Below are 22,500 nucleotides of genomic sequence, written 5' to 3' on the forward strand. Positions count from 1 at the left end.
AAATTTCTGTCTAGTCAAAATACAAAATATTTTTTGTATTTTTATGGGAAATAAATGGGAAGAGAAATGAGACAAAGGTGTATAAAAGATGATTGAAAGTCATACCTATTTGTGGTGAGATATAAAATAAATGACTCTATATATAAATAGACATACAAACATAAACTATTGATTTTAAATATTATAAAATGCTCTTTCATTTCTCATTTGTATTCATAAAAATCCAAGAAATTTGAATTTCATCACATATTGAAAAGTCAAGATGGGAAAATTTAAAACAGAGACAATAATATATTTTCCCACTTCATTTGTGTTTAGATAATTTAGGGTCATCTGTTGAAGCACTGATTAAATTCTTTCAAATATTATTTACTTAGTAGAAATTTCATTCTAGAAATGATAATGTATTTTTTAAATTTTGTTTCTTGTAACAATTTCCTTATGCTAGATATATCTCGTTTATTAGTTCTAAACACCATTTGTTTAAGTAAATTTTAAAATGTAATGTAATCTAATTATTTTCATAAGTCAAAGTTAATCAGAATCTGTATTTGAGATTCCATATAGATTCTGGCTAATTTTAACCTTATTAAATGCAGTTTATTATTAGTATAAGTTATTGGTAAAATCAGATACCTTTCCTAATTCTTGGTATGCGCAAAATATGCATTCTGTAATATACTTGTTATGATTCACAATAGCAATAAATACATTATTTGACTTTCCCAACTCATAATGTGCATAATGTTTAATTGAAAAGAAGCAGATAATGTATTAAGTTTATTCTGAGCAATACAGTGATCATTGTCTCTGTAACCATTTATTTCAGAGTTTTTCTATCGCAGTAATCGTATTTTAGCCTTCGATTTGTATATTTTTTAAATCCTACATTTTTTTAAAAAATTGTTGAGTCTTAACTATGGAAAGATGGCTATGATACTGATTGCAGTTCTGCTTATGTATATAATGGAAATGTTCATTTTTATCAACTATGGCGCAGAGTTGTATATTCCCACTTCAGAATTCTGTATGTATTTAGTTTAGATCGAAAATTCAGTCTATGTTTTCAAAGTTTATTCCTTCAGTGCTAAATTTTAATCCTCTGTTACTTTCTGTTTCTTAGGAATTATGCCGTCAGCGTATGGCAGTGAAAACATCAGATTGTTCAGAACCTCTACGTGCTTCTCGTATTAATAGCATATCTTCACAGTTTAGTGATGGACCTATTCCAAGTCCTTCTACTCGAAGCAGCACTTCATCCTGGTGCGAAGAACCAGTCCAGTCTAATATGGATATCTCGACTGGTCACATAATATTGGTAAGGCATTGAAGCAGCATTTTAACCTTTTTTGAATTTATCTGAACTATAGAAAGCACAGCACTATATAAAGTAAAGTAAATCTAGATTTTTAAAGCAACATCATCAGCTCATTAAAAATACTACTTTGGCATATTTATTCTGGTTTCACTTCTTGTTATAGAGTTGGTGTTTAATGCAATATTAATGTAATTTCTATCGTGGTTGTTGTGTGATCTATAAACTGTAATAAAATCTAGTTCTTATTATAGTATCTAAACCTTAATAAATGAATTTTAACTTTAAGGTTTAAACTCCTGCAATGTTTATATTATTGCTTCCATCATTTTAACTTTCACATTTCCTTATTGACAAGTTTTTGTTTTTATTTTATTAAATTTGTTCATAATAAAACCAGGCAGCTGTAGCCTATGGTATATCTTTAAATAGAGATCTGCCCTTTCTCATGGAACAATGATGTCTAATTCCAATCATGGATATGTAGGGATAAGTTACTATTTTAAAAAATCTTCTGTACATATTTTGAAGCAGGGTTGGAAAAAATTCATTTGAAAAATATATGTATAATAAAATATTGCAATGAATCCATTTCAGGTAATCCCTCAGAAAAGTTAATGTTCTTAGGGAATAAACTCAATGGATGAAATATGATTTGTACAAAAAGTAATATTGTGAAATATAAAAGGGTTCCAGGTTTAAGTCACATCGATAGCACAAACATACCTATTTATGTAATTGAATAAATACTATAATATTATGCCCGAAATTCTCTGGAATTATGAAGGAATCATGCCAATGGAAACTCTGATAAAGAATCCAAAGAAACTCAGATCCTCTTGCATTACAAGAAATTAGTTATCTCTTTTTCATAAGCAACTGCTTTATTTATCCAAACCTACTTTGGTCATTTTTTTAAAAATTATGAATTTGATTTAAAAGAAGCCAAACCAGGTTTCATCTTTTCTTATTAAATAACTTGTTAAATAACCCAATTTTTGTTTAAGGTGTATGCAGTATTCAAAACAGGCAAAGACACTTCAGATGTGGTATGGATACCCTTTTTGTATTTGTTGGCTGCTCTTTACAAAAACTATGCATTTTCCTGGGCTGCTTAACCTGATTGCTGAGGTGGTGGAAAAGTTTTCTGAACTTAATAATATTTTTTCACAATTTCAACATATCTTCCTCAAACAAGGGGTTTTAAGATGTCAGTTGTTTATGACTGTTATATCAACCATGGTCATGGTTGAGATCCATTGAGGACTTGATACATGGATGCTGCATTTGTCTTTTGTCTCAGGGAAGAAGCAACTGATTTGAAATTGGGAGATACTGAAATTTGCTCCTGATTATGGACAGACCACTCTCTGATTGCTATGAAATTCTGCAGTGTAAGTCTCTCTCTGCAGTCCATTCCAAATGTGACAGATACAGTTGGTTTTCAGAGGTGTCTTGGGGAGTTTTCTGAGAATCTGGAAGGGACAGCTCAACTAAGACACTTGTTTAGTAGAATGAAAGATTGGGTTGGTCTGAATTGGACATTTTACAAGTTCAGTCTTCAACCTATACAGTAGTGATTTGAATTGTAGACAATAAATATTTTGCTGCTGTTTTTGTGTCAATTTAAGGGAACACTGTCAAAAACTTGGCAAAATGATTGTGAAAATGTTTCACACACTCGCAATGGCCAACTCGTCGCAAGGCAACTCACTGCAGGACAATTTAACAATTCTATTTAATTATTTAAAATAAATAAAAATTATTTTAATTTTTGCTCTTCACATTTCACTCTGTCCCTCCTTTTACATCCTTTCTTTAATGATTCTATTCCACCATTTCTTTGATATTAGTGTAACTCTTGTCCTGCAGCAAGTTGTCCTGTGGCAAGATGGCCGTGTCAAGATGGCTGTGGCGGATTGGCTGTGGCGAGTTGGCCATGGCAAATTGTCATAGATGCACAGGGGGAAAGGAAGAGAGAACAGTTCTGTCAGGTACATCTGCTTTGTGGAATGACAGAGATATTTTTTCAATCTTCTGTAATTTTTAATATTTATTTATTTGATTTTTATCCCATCGTTGTTATTTTATAAATAACTCAAAGAAGCAAACATATATTTTTTCCTCCTTCTATTCTCCCCCCCCCCAATCCTCTGAGGTAGGTGGGGCTGAGAGAGAGAGAATGGGGAGCTTACCTGCTCACAATCTTTGGTAGAAATTTTGCCAAAAATGCATATATAAATATGAGACTTTACAAAGTTGATATATGATCATACAACTAAGGTGGAAATGGAAATTTTACATATTTTTACATTTTTCTGATGAATTTAACATTAAGATGGTATCAGTTCGGTTCAGTGAACCTTGTTTTTTAGCTTATCAGATCAATGTATTTTGCATTAAGTTGTTAGGATTCAGAATAGATAATTACCATAAATGGTAATATATTTTGGGAATTCTAACTGGAAGGGTGTGTGTTTGTGTGTGAGAGAGATGGGGGGAGAGATAATAAAATAAATATTCAGGAAAAAATGGTATCCTCTTTTTACATCTTTGAAAATAAGCAAAATGCCTGTTCTTATTATCCTGTATCCCTGAAAATAAGACTCCCCAGATAATAAGCCCAATCAGGCTTTTGAGCCCTTCCCAAAAATATTGCAACACAGCAGCAGCCATGCGGTGACCACACTCGCGCCTCCTGCATCTCAAAAATAATAAGTTGTAACATTGCACTGCCCCCATACTCACTTGATCAAAATGTGGGGCAGCTGTCCCACATTTACAATCATAGAATGTGTTTCAGCTTCTCCCACCTACCTATCTCCTCCAGGCATTGGACAAGGGCTAATAGCTGCCACCTTGGCCCAGGGAGCCTCTGCCAGCTCCATTTTCCTGCCCCCTTCCTGGCTGCATTTGGCGAGCTCCCTTCAACAGATGGAGTTACTGTCCAGTGTGTATTACAGGGCTGTGCCTTCATCTAGCATCTGGATTTCAGACAAGCAACAACAGGTAGAATGTGATGAAGGTCATCTGGAGAGTGAGGGGGTTGCGGGGGTAGGCAACAGTGGTGTGTAGAGTACCAAAAGAGCACAAACCTGGGAAATTTGTGGGTGTGGGGACTTGAAGCTGAGTCTTGGCTGCTAAAGGGGCCCAGCTAGGAAAGAGGCAATAAGATAGAGCCAGCAGTTCATGCAGGAGAGGAAAAGCATGAGGTCCTAATAACGGTGTGATCTTCACCCAACAAGAACAACTGGGACTACTAAAATTATATTTCCAAGCAGTGCAGTCAAATAATATTTTATCTAACTACTTTCTTACTTATACAGATCCACAGATAAACAATATGACACTATTAGTTCTTTGCTAACCATGGACCAAAAAATAATATAATGGATGCTAAACACACAGCCTTCAAAACCCAGCCTTAAATCTAGCCCAAATCCAGATCTTTAAAGACTTTCCATCTATCATTTCCAATTGATTTTTTTTAGAATAGAAATGTTATGTTCTTTTACTTGTTCTGCCATTACTCTAGTAGCCAGGTTTTACATCATTTGAAAACTCTGGATCAGTGTAGTTATTTAGATTGCTGAATGATGGGGACAACTGAGACAAATTCATCTTTTCTAGATGAATAGAATACCATTAGCAAGCTAAGTGATAAAATCTGCTAGTTACCATCTTAATGGAACTTTTGTTAGTTACATAGTTCATTATTTAGAAGATACATATCCTCAATCAAAAAAGGTTATATATTACTTCATCCAGAACTGCAAAATTCCGTTAAATTTCAAAGTTCAGCCTTACCTAAACAAATGTTCCGAAGATTCAAAGGTTCCACATGCTTTCTTACAGTAAAATAACAAAGCTGTGTGGTTAAATTGGATATTTTCAGAATACTAGTGATGCTATCTCATTTCTTATAATCTCACTGATGTTGATTCTGAAATATGAAGAGACATGTGATAAGCTAGAGTTATGTAAACCTAGTTGGTTAAAGAAGACCTTGAATATACATTAGAAATAATATAAACAGTTTCCCTATAACTTAACAATTAGTATTGGATATTCACGTTTTTACTACAATAGAAACTGTAGAGTACTAAACTACTTTGTATGATTGCATTGATTGCCTTATCCAATCAGGCAGCTTATTTGGTTTCGTTAAATATGTATAGTCTAATCATTACAGTTTGCATAGTTTGTAAATTATGTTTACCCATAAACTTTGTCCAATATATGCTACCTTTTTTTGGAGTCTTATTTGGAAACTTTCTAAACCTGGAAAGTTTTAATGGAAAGCAAATTAATACAATGCTTGATCATGGGCATAGCTGCCACTGGACCCTGGCATGAATGGGAGAACCTAAATTCTTTGTCTTTTTCTAAGCAGTTAAAATGTGTGCAAATATAGTAACTTTTCCATGAAATGTTGTTCAGTCTGGATGTTTGCTTGTTTATCCAATCTAATTGCACTTGCAGGCTATTATGGCTTATTGACATGGCTTTATATGATGTGTGGACTGGACCACTGAATGTGTTATTCTAATAAAAACCATAGGAAACGCTGTTGGTATATTAGAAAGATACTGAAAAGCAGAGTATAATCCAGAATTCTATGTTGGAAGGGCAGTAATAAAGAAAAACAAACAAAATGTTTTCAGTACACAGGCTACTGAAAAGTTATTTGCTTTGCTATGCATCAGACTGCAAAGTTGTTCTTCAAACTGAAAATAAATATAGTAATCTGTGCATACATACTGTGTATTTTTATTTTTCCCTCATATGATGGATTAATGATCAATGAAAACTCCAACTATAAACTCAATATTTTTATGTTTGCATTGTACAAATAAATGAAAAAGAGAACTAAACTTAATTTCTTAGCTAAGATATATTAGGCTTCTAATTATATGATCTATGGTTATATTATTACATATAAGTAATCTAGTACTTGCCACCATTAAATTTTGGGATGACTTTGTTAATAATGTAAACAAATAATTTGTTTCAGCAACATTTGCTACAGTTTGGATGTTAGAGCAGTCATAAGTGCTCTGGTTGGGGAATATTATTGTTAGATACTAGCTTCAGTTACAGTGGTTTCCACCAAGGTCCTCTGTTCCGGCAGGAACAGAGGTTTAATCTCATTGGTCGAAGTGTCTGACAGCTCCCTATAAAAGAGCTGCTGTCAGACTCAACCTTCGCTGGATTGTACATAGTTGCTACTGAGTTAATAAAGAGCTGTTGTTACCGTTAGCCTGTGTGTGCCTTTCCATTACCTGATACAACACTGGTGACGAGGGTGGGATTGGAAGGCAACTAGGCGAACCAAAAAGAGCATAGCAATCCAGCAAGTAAATTAAGCCTGGAGCTCAGCACAGCTTCGAGCAGCCATTTTTGAGTGGCAAACTCAAAACGCCCTCAGAACACAAAATGGCGATGCACACCCCACCGACTCGGTATGACCCAGTCTCCAAGCATTGGGATTCGTATATGCTAAGGTTCAACTGCTTCCTCAAAGCCAATGACCTCATGGGCCTTTCTGAAGGCCGCAAGAAGAACATGTTCCTCGGTTACTGTGGACGGGAAGTGTTCGAAACTTCCAAAGACCTGTCAGAACCAACGCCGCTACAATCAGTCGCTTGGTCAGTGCTCCAGCAGATGCTGAGGACTCACTACTCTCCCAAGCCATCTAGGCACATCCGCCAGCACAAATTTAATATTCGCAATCAGAGGGAAGGCAAATCAATCAACAAGTATATTGTGATGCTACGAAACGCCGCAGCATACTGCGAGTTCCGAGTCCTAGACAAACTTATTCTTGACCACATAATCTGTGATGTGCAGGACATTAATTTACAGAGGAGGTTACTTGCCAAGTCTAACCTCATTCTACAAATTGCCTTGGATAAAGCAAGGGCGTCAGAATTGGCCGTCAAGTCCATAGAGACCCTGCAGCTTCAAAGCACTCTGCAAGACATGTGGAAGAACATACGCTTATATCGCAAGGCTGCCGAGGCTGAGAGCTCTGAAGGTGAAGAAGATGACAGCTGCTGCATTCGCAGTAGCCACGCCAAGCCAGCGCGCAAATTCGAACCATGATTCCCACCTTGCGCTAGCTACGGAGGAAACCATGTCTAATCAGCTTGCCGTTTCCGTGACACTATCTGCCAGTGCTGTGAGCGAAAGGGGCACATCGCCAAAATATGCAGAAGCGAGCACCCTATGATGACCTGACAGCCAAGAAGCCGAGCTAACCACCAGCAGAGGCCCAACCAAGGGGCATGGCAGAAGCCACCATGGCACTCAGAGGGCGACACCAGTCACCTACTATAATTCAATCGGCCAAGTCCGCACTAGGTGGCCAAAAAAGCTGAAGGTCACAATCCTCATCAAGGACTTTCCATGCGAGATCAACACGGGGTCATCACTGACCATCATGCCGTGGTCCACGCTCAAGGGGGCTATCCCTAGCCTGAAGAAGCAGCATCTCTGCGCCCCTGACATCCATCTTCGCAATTACCAGGGCAACCGAGTCCCCATCGTGGGCCAGGGCACCTTCCGGGTGCAATTCAAGAAATACAGCGGCCAGCTCCTAGTGAAGGTGGTCAGCGGTGACCTGCAGAGCCTCCTGAGGCTTGACTGGTTCGAAGCCCGGGGCCTAGAAGTGACCGGTATCAACACCTTGAAAGACGAGAGCGCTGAAGCAATTTTTAAGAAGTTCGAGGGCGTCTTCAGCACCGGTCTGGGTAAGTATGTGGGGACTCCAATCTCTTTTAATTTGGATCCTAACATAGCCCCCATAAGGCTAAAGCCCAGGAGAGTACCTTTCACTCTCCACCCCAAAATAGATCTGGAAATTGACAAGCTCGTAGGCCAGGAAATCCTAGAGCTGGTTGATCACACACACTGGGAGACCCCTATAGTGACACCTGTCAAATCTGATGGGTCTGTCCGCATCTGCATGGACTACAAATTCACAATCAATAAAGCGTTACCCACAAAGCACTTACCCTGTACCCATTGTACAGCATTTATTACATTCTTTAGGCCCTGACAAAGTATTCGCTAAATTCGACATGGCACAGGCATACTAACAATTGCCTGTAGATGGCGCTACAGTGGAGGACCAAACCATTGTGATGCACAGGGTTGCATTCAAATGTCACCACCTGCAATTTGGAATTAGTATTGCTCCTAGACTGTTCCAAAGCATTATGGAACTGCTTTTGCAGGGGATTCCAGGAGTCGTCCTCTATTTTGACAACATCTTGGTATCGGCTGCAAATGAGGCGCAACTTTTCAAATGTTTGCGAACTGTTTTGACCAGAATTCGGGACAAAGGCCTCCATCTCAAAAAAGAAAAATGCCAAATTAATGTGCCAAGGGTTGAATTCTTAGGGTACCTAATCGATGGCTCTGGGATTCACCCGACCACGAAAAAAATTCAAGCAATCCAGGACGCCCATACACATTGCAATCAAACCAAGCTGCAGGTGTTCCTCAGGCTCCTTAATTTCTACAGCATCTTTCTTAAACAGAAAGCCACCGTTGCTGAGCCCTTACATCATCTCCTGGCAAAGAATGCTGTCCTGGGGCACAGCCGAGGCTGCCGCATTTGCCATGGTGAAAAGACTTCTGTCCGCGGACATGTTTCTGGTGCAGTACAGCCAGACTCCGCCGCTGTTGCTGACCTACGACAGTTCCCCATTTGGCGTCAGAGCCATCCTCAGCCACCGCATGCCCAATAGAACCGAGGCTCCCATAGCCTTTTACTCTAGGACCTTGTCCGCTGCCGAGTGTTGGCTGCAGTGGCCGGAGTAAAAAGGATCCATGAATAGCTATACGGCTGTGATTTTGAACTAATTATGGACCACAAACCGCTACTAGGCTTGCTGGCTGGGGACCGACCTACTCCTGTGTCATTATCACCACGGATGACCAGATGAACCATCTTTCTAGCTGCTTACACTTACCGCCCCATCCACCGGCCTGGCTCCACTTTGGGGCATGCCGACGTTTTGAGTCGCTGCCCGCTGCCAGAACCTCTTGCAGACCCTACCCCCAAGACACCAGTCCTGCTTATTGACTGTTTAGAGACTGGTCCTGCCTCGTCTAGTGACGTTGCCTGCCACTCTGCAAAAGAGTCCACCATCAAACAAATTTTGAACTGGGTGTGGAGGGGGTGGCCCAATTCACACCCTTGCGGCTGAATTCAAAATGTACCATTGTAAGCATGATGAATTGTCTGTTGTTAATGGCTGTTTGCTGTGGGGGGGACCGGGTCGTTGTTCCACCCAAATTGTGCATTGCAGTATTAGAGGCTTTACACGTAGGTCATCCTGGAATTGTCAGGATGAAGTCTTTGGCTAGGAGTTACGTGTGGTGGCCTAACATGGACAGGGAGATCGAAGAATGGGTGGCTACCTGCACACCATGCCAGGAGTCCAGACCAGCTCTCGCAGAGGCGCCCGCCAAGGAGTGGGAGTGATCTCAAGCACCATGGTCTAGGGTGCACATTGATTTTGCTGGGCCAGTTCATGGCCAGACATTCCTCATAGTTGTGGATGCCTACCTGAAATAGCTAAAGGTAGTCCTAATGACCTCCACTATGGCAGAAGCGGTCATCGAGGTACTACTGAGACTTTTCTCCACACACGGCCTGCCCGACGTCCTGGTCTCTGACAACAGGCCCCAATTCACGGCCATGCAATTTGAGACCTTAGCAGCACAGGGAATCAGACATGCTCTGGTCGCGCCATTCCATTCGGCCTCCAATGGTCAGGTGGAGAGAATGGTGAGATCTGCAAAAGAGGTCCTTTCTAGGATGGGCCCGGGAGATTGGCAAACACGGTTGACCATTATCTACTAATCCAGCACATCACACCCAGTGCCACTACAAGGAGAAGCCCCTCCGAGCTTCTCATGGGTCGCCGGCTAAGGTCCCACTTAGACCGGCTACACCCACATCGCCGCCTGACTCCACAAGCAAGATTCGGAACTTTAGCATCGGGGATTCAGTATACGCCCACAACCATGCTGGGGGAACTCTGTGGATTCCTGCCACAGTGATAGCATCACCAGGCCTAGCTCTTGTCTCATAGAGCTCGAGGGCGGTCGGAATTGGAGAAGGCACATTGACCAACTCCACTCTTAGGCAGCCAGAGGTAACTGCTGCACGAGTTAGCCAAAGCCCTACCCAAAAGGAACAACATGTCACTCCTTCCACAGCCATCTCAAGCCTGGGGATACCGGGGAACTTATCTGGTTGTGTTGCAGGCCCACAGCGAGCTCTGAGCGAACCGGCTCTGGAATTCCAGCCACAGCCTATGAAAGATCCCAGGAGCTTCCACCAAGTGGAGCTGCAGAGCAAACAGGTCCATCCGATCTGTCTGAAGAACACCCTCCAACTGAACTGCGTAGGTCAGGCAGAGCTACCAAAAAGCCCGCCTACCTGCGTAACTATGTAACCAGTAGGATTACTCCATCTAAGAGGGGAGGGGTGTTAGATACTAGCTTCAGTTACAGTGGTTTCCACCAAGGTGCTCTGTTCCAGCGGGAACAGAGATTTAATCTCATTGTTCGAAGGGTCTGACAGCTCCCTATAAAAGGGCTGCGGTCAGACTCAACCTTCGCTGGATTGTACATAATTCTTCTGATTTAATAAAGAGTTGCTGTTACTGTTAGCCTGTGTGTTCCTATCCATTACCCAATCTAACAATTATTATATCTATAAAGGAGAATATTTGTAACTCAAGGTTGAAATGAAGGGTCTTTAGTGCTCTTTGAGTTGGTTATTTCCTTGCAGACATTTCATTACCAAAACTCGGCAGCTGCAGCAGTGCAAACACAAAAAAGCAACCAAGCTCAGAGAGCATGTGTGTAATAAACAGAATGTTAAAAAGCTGTGGTATTTATGTAGTTACTTACCAAGAACATCTAAATTGTATTATAGTAACTAAACAAGTAAAGCTTTTTGAAAATAATATAAAGTGGACACCTGATCTGAGTATAGCAGCGGTGTGAGTTGAAATATCTATTTATATGCAACTTAAAAATGATATTAATCTAACTCCAATCTTTGCCTAAACCCGGTTTAGATAGATATTCTACATGTGTATGTAGAGTATGATTGTCTCTCTACATTGCATATGAGAATTGTTTAAATGAAAGTTCTTCACCTGCTGCCTTGTTTTAATGAATTCATAGCCATAGATGACCACTGATTATTCAAGAACTCTATTCAGTACATTTATTTTGACATTTTTATTTTAGTAATAACAAAGCAAACAATAAAACATATCTGCCTTTGTTCCAGATTAATTTTTTTTCTTAAGTGTTTGTGCGGGGGGGGGGGGGATTTCTAATTGTGAAAATAAAAAAGATACAAAGAAATAAGAATAGTTATATTACCTTTGGCTGAAACATTGTTTAAGATAAAGAAATCACAGGGGTAACATTTCATTGCTTTATTTGGAATATTTTAAGGGTTAAAATGTGGGACACTTATCAAACCCAAGTCTTTGGTGGATTTTATTCACCAATTATGTTTATTTATTTTTAAATCAGTTTATAACTTGCTTTTGAACTCAATTATAAACACATGGCATATTTATAGGTTTTTTAAAAATATTTTTTACCTCCTCTTTCTTGTTCCGCTGAGAGAAAAGGTCTTACATGACACTGTTCTTTTGAACTGCTAACAATGGTTTCAGCAAGATGTAATTTTCAGGTGTTTTACAAGAGCACAGAAAAAGTCAAATAAAGCCCTGTGTTATTCCATACCAGATTGTATCCAGCTATTTCATTTGGATTTTACTGAGTATCTCCAGCAGCTGGGAACTGTAAGAAAGGAGATTACAAATGTTTGTTTGAAACATACTGATCCCAGTGCATGCTGATTGGATTGTAATAATCCTTTTATATGTTGTAAAACTCCATTACCAAAACTTTATAAAAATCTGCACCATCAATAGCCATTGCATCACAAGTATATTAATTGAAGTAAATTGAATGCATGTTTCCACATAGGTAAATATTTCATTGTGTCACTTTCTGGGAGATGTTTTAAATTTCTCTCAATATAGAGCTGCTGGTTCTGCTTTTATAGCAAAAGTCTAAATAAAAAATGTGCATTCTAAATATTCTGATCTGGTAGATTTTGTTAGTGATGATTTTTTGTTTGTTTTGACAGCAGGAAAAAACAGCCATTTATCTCATGAAATACTGTGCTTTAAAAAGTAAAAGGAGGAAGTAGTGAGAACATTTGATTCTATTTTTGGGGTGCTGTGTTTGAAGTTGTTTGATTAAGCTGTTCTTATGCATTGTGATTTCTGTGATTCACAAATGCTCATTGTGTATTTGTCTAGAACTGTGATCATAACAATTTACATAATTATTTGGCCTAGTCCTCATATTTACTACACAACTAGATGAAGCTCTCACTGAATTCCTTCAGATTGTTTCATCATATTCGTCCTTAGACTGATAATCATTTTGCTTTATCAGAATTCTTTAACCTTGTTTCTTATTTTCCTTAATATTATCTTCAAAAATCCCTAGAGCAGTTCATGAGACATCTTATGCTTGCAAGTTTCTGGCCTTCCATCTTATGTTTCTAAGGGCTCCGTTTTAAATGTGTCATTATTATGAGAAAAAATGCAATCCTCAGAAGGGCATAAATTATGCTTTTTCTGTCGATGAAGAGTATGCTGTACATACTTAAAAGCATTATCAGGCATTTACTAAAGAGGTTTGTAGCAATTGTTCTCTTTTCTAAGCCATGTTGTGAGATCAGAGCTATGGCTGACTCTGAAATTGTTGCAGTCCCCTCTTTCTCTAAGCTCCTTGCCATGTCTCCAAATTTGCCAGGTGATGCCGTTGTCTCTTAACCAAATTCACTCTCCAGGCCTCTAGTACACTATGATCAGTACTGAGGAAACCACTTATTCAGATTAAAAAACACACACACATTGTTCCCAACTCAACAACTTTGAGATCCTTTCTATAGTAGGTTTCTCCAAACTTTGTTATTGCCAGTCATTAATAGAATCCTCAATTTGTTCTTTTAAGTTGTTATGAATTTCCCTTTAAGAACATGAGTTAATCCTCAAAGGGACAATTCAGGACAGATTCCCTTTGAGTTCTTCACTTTTTAAAACCCTATTATGCTTTGGTATAATCAAAATCAATATTTCCTCTTAGTTGCAAGGTCACCAGATTTGTGCTTGGATACTTCATGCCCAATTGACTTCCAGAGGCCATTTTTCTCTTATTTCATTTGATTCTGGGCTGTCATGCTGTTCTAGGATAAATTGTTGTTCCTTTCATTAACAAGATTTCAGTTCCAGTCAATGGACATAGACTTCTAAAACCGCTCAAAATGTTAATGTACATTGTTCTTCTACTCCATATCCTCTTGAGTTGCAATATGATATGTAATCATGCTTTGGACTGATATTGTAATGTATGTATGTATGTATGTATGTATGTATGTATGTATGTATGTATGTATGTATTTGAAACCACTGATTCTAATGTATATATCAGCGATGGCGAACCTTTTTTGGCTCGCATGCCACAAGTGGGGGAGTGCAGGGGGGTCGAGTGCAGGCGTGCCGCACCCATAATACAATGCACGACCCCCCCAGTGTTCATGCATGCACAACAGGCGCAACCCCCCCATTTTTACATGCTTTTTTCGCCCTCCCCAGGCTCCAGGGGCTTTATAGGAGCCTGGGTAAGGTGAAAAGAGCCTCCCCCGCCGGAGGCCCTCCGGAGGCTTCAGGGATTGTCCGGAGGCTTCCCTGAAGCCTTCAGAACACTTAAAATGACCCTCCGAGCAAACCGGAATTTCCGAATTGCTCGGAGGGTCGTTTTAAGCGTTCCGAAGGCTTCAGGGAAGCCTCCGGACGGTGCCTGAAGCCTCTGGAGGGCCTCTGGGGGGGCAGGGGAGGCTCTTTTCACCTTCCCCAGGCTCCTATAAAGCCTCTGGAGCCTGGGGAGGGTGAAAAATGGCTTTTAAAAACAGTGAACTCAGCTTGCCAGCGCGCACATGCGCGCTGGCCAGCTGACAGGGCAGCGCCTCGCATGCCCTGACAAATGGCTCTGCGTGCCACCTGTGGCACGCGTGCCATAGGTTCGCCATTACTGGTATATATCCATGCCAAAGGATCTCACCACATAATTTCAATTTTCCTGCTATTATAAGAACTTTCCAAGTTGATCATAAATCTTTCCTAACAGCTTATCCAGTTCATGATAGATATTTACTATTTACTTGCTGCCCATCTTGCCATGGGGCTACTCTGGGGGGTTTATAACATTAAAATTGGGAGTGGGGGGTTGATTAAAAAAATGTAAACTTAATAGCAACACAATAAATTACCACTAAATCATGGTGCGTTTCTACCAGTTTGGACTGCTTTGGCCGAACCAATAGTGGTTTGTTGGCCTGGGTTGCTGGAACTGGCGGAAACCCAGGCCTGCCAAGCCCTTGAACCGGTTCTCCAGGCTGCACTATAGGTGCCACCATCTTGTCTTTTTGCTTCTGTGCATGCACAGAACAATTTTTATTATAGTGTGCATGTGCGTGCACCGTGCCCACAAGCGAACCAGCAGTAGTGACTGCCGGAACCCACTAAATATAACACTGATATACCTCTAAACCTCTATGATTTCTGCAACTTTCTTCTTTTCTAGAGCTTGTGTACAAGATTTCCTCCCTAGGAAGAACCAAAGTCTGTGTCATTCTTCACCACATATTAGCTACCATTTCAGATATTTGCTAACACACATGGTGTCCTTCTTTTGTTTCTTCAGGACATAAAATAGTTCTTGTTTTGCTTTGCATCAGGAAATCCCCCCATTGGAGGATCATTTCAGATGGTTTCACTGTTTCCTTTCATGCTTTTTCATGTATTTCATTAATGATGCTTCCAGGTCTCAGTGGGGAACTCATCTCCAAATCCTCTTCATTTGAAGTACCCCATCCAGACACAAAAAGACCCAAACCATCATGGCATACTAATGAACAGGCCCCTCATAATTGGAAGCCACTTTGGGCCTTCCAAGGATGCCACCATAACAAGACTGTCCAGTTTGTATTGGAGAGATATGTAATACATACACAATAAACTCTTCTTTGCATGTTATATTACAGATTAAATATTAGTGTGTCGGTTACTTCTTCTTGAACCTTGCAGTCTATATCCATTCCCCTTCTGAAAAATATAAATTGATATTTGACTAACTGTATTCTCATCACACCTTGATGACTTTTGCAAGCTACCTTCTGCTCTATCTCACCAATGAGAAGCTTCTATTTCATTATATCAATGAAGTGTTTTATGAAAGGCCTTGCATTTCTTTCCTCTGATCCCTAATATTTCACACTTGAAGTTTTATGCTGCCTTTTTTCTAATTTATTCATAGTCCTCTTTGAACCCAAGGCTACAATCCCAGTTCAGGTCCTCTTATGGAAGATAACCATAATATCAGTTCAGTAACCATTACATCTATTCTGGAGAACTCTGTGGCTTATAAAAAATACCGTCTTTATTTTCATAGAGACAGAGAGATAGAGCTTGACCCAAATATTGCATTCTATCTCAAATTAATAATGCTTTCCATTTGAATCAAGTCGTTTTATTGGTAACCATTTTTCCCCCAACTCTGCAATAGATAGTTGTTTTATTTTAGTCCATACCTAGAGGCAATGTTGAAAACATTACTTTAGAACTTGTTGCTTATCTTACAGTAATTGTCTGTGAATTCACACAGCCTATCCTGCTGGATCCCAGATAATCTCACTGTTCCTTTGGATTTTCTATGCAACTATAGGAACTGAAGAATGTATGGTAGTTTTTAATTAATGGTGGTTTGTTACGAATGCATCATTGTAAATTGTTTGAAGTCTTTAGAAATGAAATCCCCCCCCCCCAAAAAAAAGAAATATGTAAGTAGTCCTCAATTTACAATCACAGGACCAGAATTTTCATTGTTAAGCAAGGCAGTTGTTTAGTGAAACATGCACTATTTCATTACTTTTTTTCATGGTGGTTAAGTAAATCACTGCGGTTGTTTAGTGAACCATATGGTGGTTAAACAATACAACATCCTCCATTGACTTTGTGCTTGAGAAATTTGCAAATGGCGATCACATGACCGCTGCAGCCTTAGTAAATAAATACAGGTTTGCCAAGCGCCCAAATTTTGATCAGATAATTATGCAGATGCTTTGATGGTTATAAGTATAAGGACTACTCATAACTCACTTTTTCAAGGCTGTTATAACTTTGAATGGTCACTAAACAAATGCTTTGTAAACAAACAAGCAAACAGAAGCTTTACTATTGATGTAGTACACATAAACACAGGATGGTGAAGCAATTCATTAATTTCTAGAAATCTGAATGAGGTTAGATGCATACATGTATAGTCCACACATGTAGATGCATAGAACTCCTCAAAGAAATGCAGGTACAATTAAATAAATAGTTCTTAGTTTGCATTGTTCAGATATTGATTTCATAAAATCAATAGGTTTCCAAGATAGAATTCATTGATTGCTATTATGAATTTCTCTATAAAAGCTCCTGATAGAGTGATCAGCACATACTACGGTAAGAATACATTGGGTGGACAAGCATAGTTTGTGGCATAAATATTGTCAGATGCAATGCACTGAAAAATGTGGTTTAGTCATTTTTCTCGGCAGCAAAGTAAAAACTGGCAGCCAGTGCCTGTGGTGCTTTTAGAGAACAGATAATTAAAACAATGTGCTATCATGTATAACGTTTTCCTTGATTACCTCCTTGGAAACAGATTTTAATGCATTCTGTAAAAAGGGCAAAATATCTCACAGGGAAGGCAGAAATTGTGAGGAAAGGGAGTGTCTTCTTTGTATGAATGCATACATTAGATGCCGAACGGCTACTGACACTTTATGCAAAAGTGCTAATTTGCCCCTGGTGGATTGGTTTATCTGGAAGATGCTCGAGATAAGTTAATGACTCTATTTTAATTCTCTTGTTTAAAAAAGAAGCTTTTATGCAGAAATGCATCAAAACAGGCAAACTTTGTCACCCCCTCCCCCAAATATGACAACTGGAATATTATTTAATACTACAGGAGATGGGAAATTTTTCATCTTTGAAAGAGTATAGCACTTAAAATAATAGTGAGTGTCTGTGTGTATGTGTGTTCTGCCTCTGCTTCAGCCTCTGTAATTATAGTTTACTATGATCTTAGCAATCATTATTACTTAAAATAATATTTGACAGTACCTTCTTTCATGAAGGAGTAAAGAATATCTAGGAAATCATAATATCATGGTCTTTTAAAGTCTGCAGAAGTTGCAGTAGTAGGAAAACAAAGACATTATGATTTGAAAAGAGAGCTAGCGTATTGCAATGGTTAAAGATCAGCCTGGAAACTGGGAGAACATAAATTTTAGTTCTGCCTTAGGCACAAAACTTTAGGAAGAAATCAATGACAAATCATTTCCAAAAATCTTGCCAAAATTTCAAAGATTTTTCTAGGCAATGGATGAGAACCAAGACTGACTCACAGCCAGTCAAACCCACAAAAAGAGAGAGAGAAATGATTTACAAACTGCAGGCAACAGTTTCATTATATAGATTTTTAACTGAGAAATACTACTTACTGTTAATAAAGACAGTTTAAAATATTACTTCTATGACTGTATTGGAATAATTCAAAGAATGTATTACAGATACTTCTTAGCTTATTCAAAAAGTCCATATTGTATTTTCTGGATGCAAACTCTATTTCTTTCTCCATGGTATCGACGGGAGAGTCCAGAATAGATTATTCTATCCTGCTAGCTTGTGGACTGAATTTAAAATCTGAAGACACACCTCCTTGGTAACCGTCCTCAGTCTTTCAATTCAGTCTCAGCTCGCAGGACTGTTTCTCTTGAGCTCTCAGCTCAGGCTTTGAAAGATTTTTTGATTTGTGCTATAAACTGATTTTTTGGACTACAGAGGAAGAACTGTCATCACGCTGTAAGTTAGCGCCATAGCGCCATTGTGGGACTCCATTAGCCCAAATTATTAGCGCTTGCCACTTTTGCGCCCCTTGGTGCTCTGAACTTTTGCCTCATGGATGATTAATGGAGGTTGAGGCTGACTTCTAACTGCTCAGGAAAGATCGAGCACCTTAATAACCTAGTGCCGGGTCTTTTGGATTGCAATGCAGCTGCACTTGGACTATTTAGAACCAATCTCAGGGAAGTGACAGCCTTTGCTGTTTTCGCATTGATTACTCCCGCCCCTTTTCAAATTGGCAGCAGCATCGGAGGTTTGCAGCCAGCAAAGCCCCTTTTGACTGCCCTGGACGGGTGTTTAAAATAGCAGAGATGGGGTGTAAAAGGAGGCTTAAGTTTCTAAGCTGTGACATTGGGCGCTGAGGGTGAAGGTTATAGAAAAAAAATAGGTTCTTGTTTTTTTAATTATTATTTTTTATTTGAGGGACTAACAGGAGAAAATAATCATCGAATACCTAGCTAATACATCTAACTTTGTGGGGGAAACATTTCAATATTACCAACTTTCTTGGCTTAAAAGCAGTTGTATCTCAGACAAACAATACACTGCTGTTTTCTACAGAGCTAGGATTGTTGCTATACAAGCTGATTTTGTATTACTTGTCTTTTCTGGGTAGTTCATGAGCCAGGTAAAGAATGTTAGACATCAATGCATATTCAACTCCATTATTGTGGATAAGAGAAATTTGTTCCACCTTTTTTCTAGAATTTGAAGTCTTAGAATACAAATTTCTGTATTACCATAGAAGGGAAATATTTGAACCTTCAGAATAATTTTCTGTGGCAGACAGAATGGATTATGAGCCCAATGAATTAATCCATTGAGGATCCTGTATCCTAATGTTACTCTTATGTAAACTCCAGGCATAACTTATTGGCAGTTTGGAGAAACCATGTAGGGATGTTTTCAAGAAGTTCCTTTGTGCAATCATAACATTTGGGTGTTGAAGCTTGTAGATGGGCATAGTTCATACAGAGATTTTATATAATCTTTTTGATAGTACTGAACTAGGGAACTGAATATATGAACTGACAAACTGAATTAGGAAGGCCATAGGTATGAACTTTGTTCATCATTCTGAAGATAGCTGATTTGGCTGTGTGAATGGGCCTTAAATATTGTGTTTGGCACCAAAACAACTTTTTTTCAGCAGGTGAGGGTTCTACTATCAGGATAATACTAAGATGCATTACCAGGTTTTGTTATTTTGGCTATTGAAAACACAGATCAAGAGATATATTAAGCCTGTCAAGTAAACTCCTTTGCTACATAAACAAATGTAGAATTTCAAAGGCATATCCAGGTGTTCTCAGAAGTCTTCATTTGTAATGAAATTGGATTCTGTATCAATGTAGGAGGCTTACTGGACCAGTGAGAACCAGATGTACTTTAAATGCTGCCTATCTTGTGTAATTTTTTGTTTTCACAGTGTATTGTTACATAATCTCCAAAAGCTTTCTTATAAGTATCTTTGCTCTTATGTGAGCCAAATGTCATTTATTCTAATGGTATAATCCTTTTACATCAAAATAATCCTATGCTTCATATCTTAGAAACACCAAAGATATATCTATTATTATGGTATTCCAGAACCAGCATTTTTCCTCTTTTCATTGAAACAAATCTTATAATCCAAAATACCTTGTTAGCATTGATTCTGCATTTCTATTATATTCTCTTTTTCATCAAATGCCTCAGTTTTTATCTTGCTTGTCCATAAATGAGCTCAAAACCATACAGTACAGGGATCTGATAGTATTTTGTCCCCGTGGAAATACATTTGGAGTAAAATTAATAAGAGCCAGCACACTATTGTGCGCATGATGTTGCAGGGTAGAAGGAAGATTCATGTTTAGTTCAAACATGAAAGCTAATTGGGCAACTCAATACTCAAGAATAAATAAGTTATTGTATTTATTTATTTAATATTTATTACAAAAAAGAAATATTTTTATACTGTTTAGATCCATTTTGGTACATTTTTAACAGAATAACAGAGTTGGAAGGGACCATGGAAGTCTCTTAGTCCAATCCCCTGCTTAGGCAGGAAACCCTACACCACTTCAGACAAATAGTTATCTAATCTCTTCTTTAAAATTTCCAGTGTTGGAGCATTCACAACTTCTGGAGGCAGGTTGTTCCACTGATTAATTGTTCTAACTGTCAACAAATAAAATATAATTTTTAAGAAATGCATTATATTTCAGTACAAACACCCCGAAGCAAGCAAAGTTACAACCAGGAGCCTACATGGGTTTCCTAACAACAAACCCATGTAGGGTTCTGGTTGTAACTTTGCTTGCTTCTGGAGGTTTGCAGTAAATCAGGTTCAAGGTCCAGAAGGATCTCAACAGACTTGAACACTGGGCCTTATGTAACAAAATGAAATTCAGCGGTGAGAAAAGTAAGGTTTTACACTTAGACAAGAAAAACCAAATGTACAGGTATATAATAGGTAAAACTTGACTCAATAGCACTCACTGTGAGAGGGATCCCAGTGGACAGTCATTTAAATATGAGCCAGCAGTAGGCTTCAATCTCAAAAAAGCCAATGCAATCCTAGGCTGCATTAATTTAGGGATAGAATCAAAATCATTTTAAGTATTAATACCATTTTATAATGCCCTAGTAAGACCACACTTGAAGTACTGCATACAGTTTTGGTCGTCACAATATAAGATGTTGAGACCCTAGAAAGAGTGCAGAGAAGAGCAACAAAGATTATTAGGGGGCTGGAGGCTAAAATATATGAAGAATGGTTGCAGGAATTGGGTATGTCTAGTTTAATGAAAAGAAGGACTAATGGTGACATGATGGCAGTGTTCTAATATTTGAGGGACTGCCACAAAAAAAGAGAGGGTCAACCTATTTTCCAAAGCACAAGAAGGGAAAACAACGGATGGAAATTAATCAAAGTGAGATGCAACCTAGAACAAAGGAGAAATTTCCTGACAATAAGAACAAAGTTAATTGTTAATAATGACTTGCCTTTGTAAGTTGTGGGTGTTCCAACATGAATGTTTTCAAGAAGAGATTGGACAGCCATTTATTGTAAGTAGTGTAGGTTCTCCGAATTGTGGGGGCAGGGGGGCAGGGGGGCAGGGGGCAGGGGTTACCACTCCATGATTCTGCTTTTTATTGCACTTTAAAGAAACACATTGGGTTTATTTATTCTCCATTGTGGTGGAGATAGTATCCAGGAATGGACTGACCTTGTCTGCTTAGCTGATTGGACTGAGTCTGTCAGAGCTGTGAGGACATGCCTCTATTTATAGGTCTCCCCAGCTTTTGACTCAGTCCCTCAGGGATGACAGACATGATAAAATTTCCTACATTTTTAGATCTCTTTGAATAGGAAAAGTTTTTCTAGCTTTTCTGTGAGTGTTACCTGGCTCCCATTCAACGATAGAGTCAATGGGCTTCCCTCAGTGGTAAAAGAGGCATTGGAATTGCAGGTTACTCCTGCAGCCTCTGACAGAAATTTCTTCCCAGAGGCAGGGGCAAAGCACAGCTCTATGAATATAGTGAAGGCTGGAAGCAACCAAAAAATATGAGTGCGGGGGGCAAAAGGCCCTGGTAAAATGGTGCGCTTGAGCTGACAGTAATAAGATCCAACTGTCAGATGTGTGACGCAAGCCAATCCATTCCAATAGGCTGTATTTGGAGGGCCTGTCTCCAGAGGGAATTGCAAAGCAGATTTCTCCTCAGAGCTCCCTTTTGCCTGCAAGGTATGCAGAGCTTTGGGGCTTAATGTCAGATCTGCATATCTTTGCAAGGATCAGTGAGCAGTCCTGTGAGACTGCCAGACTTGTACCTGAGGCCTTCACCCCAATGGCAGCGGGCCTTCGCTCTGAGTTGGGGACAGAACCAATAGGCCAAGATAACATGAGAATATTATGCAATGTGACTGTAGTGACCAAGAAGTCCAAGCTAAATTGAGTCATTTGTTTGAGATGGGCAGCTGTATAAATTAAACCAATAAATTCCTTATCTGCTATTCTGGTGAGTCTTTCACTTAGAGCCTTTCCTTCTAACTGTACAAACACAGGCAGGACTCACGCACAGACTTTAGGATTGATAATTACCTTGAATACCCTCTGAGTATAATGGCAG

General features: G+C 39.1%; 1 protein-coding gene across 1 annotated transcript in view; it reads left to right on the plus strand.

The window, feature by feature from the left end:
* PTPRN2 (protein tyrosine phosphatase receptor type N2) overlaps positions 1–22,500 on the plus strand; it is a gene marked incomplete at its 5' end in the record, with an annotated part of 788,338 nt that overhangs the window by 690,523 nt on the left and 75,315 nt on the right. Inside the window, one exon of the mRNA XM_081933438.1 lies at positions 1,124–1,318. Coding sequence (XP_081789564.1) covers positions 1,124–1,318 — 195 coding nt within the window. The remainder of the gene's footprint in view (positions 1–1,123; positions 1,319–22,500) is intronic.

The sequence above is a fragment of the Natrix helvetica genome, assembly GCF_964273705.1.
Source record: "Natrix helvetica genome assembly, chromosome: Z".
Taxonomy (NCBI): Eukaryota; Metazoa; Chordata; class Lepidosauria; order Squamata; family Natricidae; genus Natrix; species Natrix helvetica.